The sequence below is a fragment of the Suncus etruscus genome, chromosome 6, assembly GCF_024139225.1.
Source record: "Suncus etruscus isolate mSunEtr1 chromosome 6, mSunEtr1.pri.cur, whole genome shotgun sequence".
In the NCBI taxonomy this organism is placed as follows: Eukaryota; Metazoa; Chordata; class Mammalia; order Eulipotyphla; family Soricidae; genus Suncus; species Suncus etruscus.
In genome coordinates, this window is record NC_064853.1 from 51,465,623 (window position 1) to 51,471,622 (window position 6,000).

General features: G+C 51.2%; 1 protein-coding gene across 4 annotated transcripts in view; it reads right to left on the reverse strand.

Moving 5' to 3' along the window:
- The window catches only part of MTFR1L (mitochondrial fission regulator 1 like), a 22,816-nt gene extending 17,145 nt beyond the window's left edge, over positions 1-5,671 (reverse strand). For 2 of the 4 annotated variants that reach the window (XM_049774978.1, XM_049774975.1), the window contains exons 1-3: positions 5,561-5,671; positions 1,678-1,812; positions 790-894 (exon numbers count right to left, since the gene is read on the reverse strand). In XM_049774978.1, the coding sequence (XP_049630935.1) occupies positions 790-894; positions 1,678-1,701 (129 nt within the window). In that variant the 5' untranslated portion in view covers positions 1,702-1,812; positions 5,561-5,671. Of the gene's footprint in view, positions 1-789; positions 895-1,677; positions 1,813-5,390; positions 5,501-5,560 lie in introns of those variants that run through there. The other 2 variants (XM_049774976.1, XM_049774977.1) reach the window with 2 other exon arrangements.
- Positions 5,672-6,000: the final 329 nt, after the last annotated feature.

The following is a 6,000-nucleotide window of genomic DNA, read 5'->3' on the forward strand; positions in this document are numbered from 1 at the left end:
GACTAATGAATGCTAGTTTCCAATGAAGAACTTGAAAGAAATCTCTACAGCAGCAGAGTGAGTACTAACCCCCTCTAAAAAGGAATGGACAGATTTAGGTATAAAGTAGATGCCCCAAGGGAACATTAAAAATAGATGGCTAAGTAGTAGTCTTAGGGCTAAGTTTTCAGTGTACTCAAGAACACTGATATGGCTGATCTGGTGGTATGGTTCATCAAAGGCGTGCTTTAGTAAACTAGATTTCTGGATTTACTGAAATAAGAGCAGAGGCATTGAAGATTAATTTCTGAGAAAAATGGAAGTCTATTCGTTCATAAGTTTGTATGAAACAAAATACTGTAGTGTTGTTATTTTTTTGGTTTTTGGGCCACACCCGGTGGCACTCAGGGATTACTCTGTGCACTCAGAAATCGCTCCTGGCTTGGGCGACCATATGGGATGCCCACAGATCGAACCACGGTCCGTCCTAGGTCAGCTGCGTGCAACGCAAAGGCCTGCCGCTGCGCCACTGCTCTGGTTCCCACAGTAGTGTTTTGTTTTGTTTTTTGGGGTCACACCCGGCAGTGCTCAGGGGTTATTTCTGGCTCTATGCTCAGAAATCGCTCCTGATAGGCACAGGGGACCATATGGATCCAGGATTCAAACCACCATCCTTCTGCATGCAAGGCAAAATGCCTTACCTCCATGTTATCTCTCTGCCCCCCCCCCCCCCAGTAGTATTTTTAACAAATGGGGAAACCGGGTAACAGAAGCAGCATAACCCGCCTTCCTCCCTTTCAGTGAACATACCTCAAAGGATGCCCTAGGACATGGCTTCAGGGGCAGGTTGGTTCCAATTCTTCTCACTACACTTCGAGCAGCCCCATGGGGCTTGTTTTGCCAGATTGGGATGGTCTAGAAGAGACATAGAGACAGTCAGTCACAATTTCGGAGATAAATACACCTATTATCCCTCCCAGGGATGCTATAAGAGTAAGGCAAATCTCAGTTGTGAATGAGGTTAGGTTTCCATGTTCCACCCTTAGATCCACCTAAAAGGTCGCCTGATGCTGTCAAGACAGTGTTGGAAGGGTCCAGGAACAGAATTAGGAATTAGCTGGATTAAGGATTATCCAGCCGCCCCCCCACCCCCGACTTCCTTTCTTTTCTCTACAGAGAAAAGACAAATTCATAGTCGGCTCTGACTTGGGAGAGGGAGAGGAAAGGTGGTTTGTCCCAATTCCCACTCTTTAGAACAGTGCTTCTCAATTATTTTGTCATGCCCCCCTAGGAAGAAGAAAACATTTTTCGCGGCCCATGTGCGACTGTAAATAGTGTCTTTATTAAAAAAAAAAAACCTTTAACCTGCAAAACAAAAATATATAAAATAACTTGGGCTGATTTTTTAATCAGAGGTGATGTCTGGATTAATTGGCTACAATGAGCACCTTTTGCAATGCATAACTTTTGAAGCGGGGTTTGAAGCAGCAACTCTCAGCTCCAGAGACATAAACACGAGGCTTAGCTTGTTATGACAGTGTTTGTCAGGTCAAACGCGGCCCCCCTGGGCGGGTCGCACCCCACTATTAGAGAAGCACTGCTTTAGAGGAAAGGAAAACTATTTAGGATTAGTACTTTGGAAGACTAGGTGTCCAGCCTTTCCCAAAACACGTCTGCCCTGGAAATAATGCCCCTTACCACATTGGCTTCCATTCCCGACATCTCAACCAGCTCCTGCACTTGAAAGACAAGGCAGCCACACAGCAGCTCTGGGGCCTTGGAAGCGTGACTCCTTCATATCAGGCCATCTTAAGAAACACCAGGCTTCGCTTCCTGTGAAACAACCCACAGTAGGGACTCAATGGCAACTATACAAGCTCCACAAAACCAGACCTTGCAAGTTTTCCAGCCATTTCACAAGGTAGAAAACCAGCCCAAGAGATTGCTCTCACTCAATAATGACTCTATATCTAACTCAAAAGTTCTCCAGGCTTACTACATGGCATCTCCACCCTGGGAAAGTCTTTCAGGGCCCTTATGTTTCCTGAGGCAAAACTTGTAAAGATCTAAGTTAAACCCCTGAGATAACTAGTTCAAGATCTCAAGATACAGGGTCAAGAGATACAACTTAAAAGCGTGGAGAACATGCCTATCATGTACAGGACTCTATGTTTTTCTTTTTAAGAATTTTTGATTTTTGGGCCATACCTGGCGGTGCTCAGGGCTTACTCTTTGAACTGTACTTAGGGCTTACTCCTGGTGAGTGTAGGAGGTCTTATGGGATGCTGGTGATTGAACCTGGGTCAGCTGTGAGCAAAGCAAATGCTTTACTTGCTGTACTATCTCTTTGGTCCCAAGACACTGTGTTTTACTCTTATAGCTCTGGGCCAAATATTGAACCATCAGGCCTGTATCCAGCCTAGTGTTGGCAGGAGTGACCTCTATTAAAAAAAAAAAAAGCTCATATGAATAAATGGGAATGTGACTCAAGTGCTACAGTACATACAAGTACATAACTTTGCATTTGTGAGACACTGGGTTCTAGCCCAGCGCCACATGCTCCTTTTCTTTTTTTCTTTTTGGGGGGTTTTTGGGTTTTTGGGCCATACCTGTTTGATACTCAGGGGTTACTCCTGGCTATGCACTCAGAAGTCGCTCCTGGCTTGGGGGGACCATATGGGACGCCGGGGGATCGAACTGCGGTCCGTCCTACAGTAGTGCTTGCAAGGCAAACACCTTACCTCTAGCGCCACCTTCCCGGCCCCACCACATGCTCCTTTACCTGAACATGACCAGGTATGGCCATGAGTGCTTCTCCAGCACTTCCAGGAATGACTCCCACAACAACAACAACAACAACAACAAAAGAACACAGGGGAAAGCCAAGCTGCAGCTCCACCCAAAGGATAATGTTCCTGCTTAAAGATGGGATTAAAAAGGCTCAGCATGTGCCACCCAGCATGGCAATGCTGAGACCTACTTAATACAAAGACAACAGAATGAAAAGCCAGCTGTAGCAATCTCAGTCTATTGCGCTACAGGGAAAAGAGCCAAATTGTTTTATCCTGGTTCAACCATCTACTGTCTATGTAGTATTAAGCAAGGCACTCACTCTTCCTGACTGTTGGTTCTTCCATCTGCAAAGTATTAGAGCTACCACTCTAGCTTTATGGGTTATCTTAATGAAATGCATAAAATTGAACCATGCCCTACTCTTAAGCCCAAGCAATTCGATTTAGGGCCTCATATGTACATATCAAGTGCTCTAGTGCTAAGCTATATCCCTAGTAAAAATTGGATTCTATATTTAGAACTCAGAACCTCATATGTGAGGCTTGTATCTTGTTTTAACAGTTCATTAAGAACTTTGAAATCGGGGCCACAGCCATAGCACAGGGTAGGGTGTTTGCTTTGCACGTGGCTGTCCTGGGATAGACCCGGGTTCAATTTCCAGCATCCCATTGGTCCCCCCAGCCTGCCAGGAACAATTTCTAAGCGCAGAGCCAGGAGTAACCCGAGCACCGCAGAGTGTGCAAACCCTCCCCACCCTGGCCCAAAAAGAACTTTAAAATCTTATTTCAGGGGTTAGGGATATAGCTTAGTAGAAAAGCACATAGATGGGAAGGATACTTCTGTCTATAATTGTGTGTGTGCGTATTTCGAGAGAATGAAGGACCTTAGACATGTAAGACATACATATGCCACTTTAAGCCAGTTTCAGCCCTTCTGACTACTTTTAGTAGCTGCTCTTGCATGATGGGCAGATGCAACCAAGAACTCATAATTTCTACTACTCATCAGACACCATAGGATTTCCAATTTGTCAGTCCTGTCTTTGCACTGTAGGGTCAATGGAAGGCATAAGACAGCCAATTCTCAAGGAACTCAAAATCCAGAAGAGATCAAGCAGCTGAGTACACAACAAAAGTTTGCTATCACTTTGAAAGAAATTAGATTAGGGTTTCTGTTTTTTGGTTTTTGGGTCACACCCGGCAGCGCTCAGGGGTTACTCCTGGCTGTCTGCTCAGAAATAGCTCCTGGCAGGCACGAACCAACCACCTTTGGTCCTGGATCGGCTGCTTGCAAGGCTAACGCCGCTGTGCTATCTCTCCGGGCCCAGATTAGGGTTTAAGACATTTTCTCCTCCTGACAATCTCCCTTTCCAGTGAGAAATACAACACAGGTGAGTTTGCCAAAAATGCCCCTAATTGATTCTGATTTTCAGTCTGTGTTCAGAAATAATACTTTGTCAAGTATTTGTGACCTCTGTATTCAGTAGCACGACCCCATGCGGGGTTTGTGACCCATAGTTTAAAAAATAAACTTCCTAGGTGAGTTCAGCCACCTAGTCTTGGAGCCTTATGATGTGTTCAGAGGGAATCAAGCAGGACGACACAAGGTAAAGACTATACGCCTGTACAAGTTTGCTTTGAGTGAAGTTATAAGTAAGGGCTGGAAATGTGGGTGAGAAGCCACTGAGAAATCAAGGACTGCTTTCCCTGTCAGGGGAATAGGGAAAAGGACTGACCAAAGCAGCCCTTTCTGGAAACCTCTTGTAGGGTCTCTTTTCCACCTGGGAGAAGACACCTCTCTTGCTTTAAGATCCACAGGAGGAAAGTCGAAAGGACTTTTCGGAGGTCACCCAGTGGTCATGCCAATAGAAAGAATGTCAACTTTATCCAGATCCTGTTGTCACTGGCGTGGGCTGAACTCGAGTTTATCAATGTCCTTTGTGTGCCAGGCTCCGTGCTGAATGCCAGTGAGTGCTTCCCCAGGGTTGGCAACTGTCCCTGAAGCTCTCCAAACAACTTCTGGGGCTCAGTCAGTTGGGTCTAACTCTGGCGGCAGAAGAGGGATCTGACTAATGACAGGCCTGAGTTCCCCGGCAGCCGGCAGGTGCCTGACAGACACGGGTCTGGCGGGACTCCCTGGCACTCTGCCAGACTCCGACCTCTTTCCTCTGATCCCAGACCCAGCTAATTCGGTCCCTGCGGACCTCACGGCCATGCTTCCTACAGGCAGGCGCCCCGCATTCCCCTCGGCCTGAGATCGATCTCCCCCGTGCGGGCAGGATGGCCCCAGGAAGGCTGCGTCCCATCCCACTTGTGCTGTCAGGAACCAACGGGACGGTCGGTTCGGGGGCTGCCCGCTCCGGATCGCGCGGCCAAGGAGGCCCGTTCGGACCCCCGGGGCGCCCCCACCGCCCTCCCGAGGCCGCCCAGCCCACTCGGGGGAACTTCGCCGAGCGAGCTCCGGCCCGACGCCGCGCGCGCCGCCAAGGTCGGCCAAGTTCTCTCCCTCCGCGGCCCTTGGACCCGCAGGCCCGGGGCGCGTCCCAGGAGCCAGGCGGAGGGCAGACGCGGCCGAGGCGGCCCGGGCCCCCCGAGAACCCGCCCGCCTCCCTCGGCCACCGTTGCCGGGCGACTCGGGCGAGCCTCGCTGCCTCCCGGGCTCCGTTTCGCTCCGCCGGCCCGAGGAAGCCCAGGGCGGCGGGCTCGCTCCGGCAGCTCGCCCACTCAGGCCGCGTCTCGGGCCCACGTCCCTTCGGCGGCGCCGCGGTCCTGCTCACGCCGGCGCTCACCTGCGACTCGCGGCTCCCGGACTCACCTCGCCGCACGGCCCGGCCCGGCCCCTCCCCTCCCCTCCGGCCGCAGCGGGACGGGACGGGACGCCCAGCCTCGGCCGCGCTCACTTCCGCCGCCCGCCCCTCCCTCCCCGGAAGCGATTCTCTGCGGCTGCGCGGCGGGGCCGCGCCTCCCGCACGCCCTCAGTGAGCGGGGCTACCTGGGGCGAGGCGAGGGCCGGTGTGGGCGGGGCGGCACGTGCGAGCCCGTGCGTTCATTCCTTTGAAACCACGCCCCCACCCCGGGCGGTGGGAACTCCGGGGAAAGAAGACCGCAAGGTGGGAGGGGCTCCGGAGCGGTGGCGCTAGCGGGTAAGGCGTCTGCCTTGCAGGCGCTAGTCTAGGACGGACGGCGGTTCGATCCCCGCCCCCCAGCCAGGAGCGATTTCTGAGCGCAC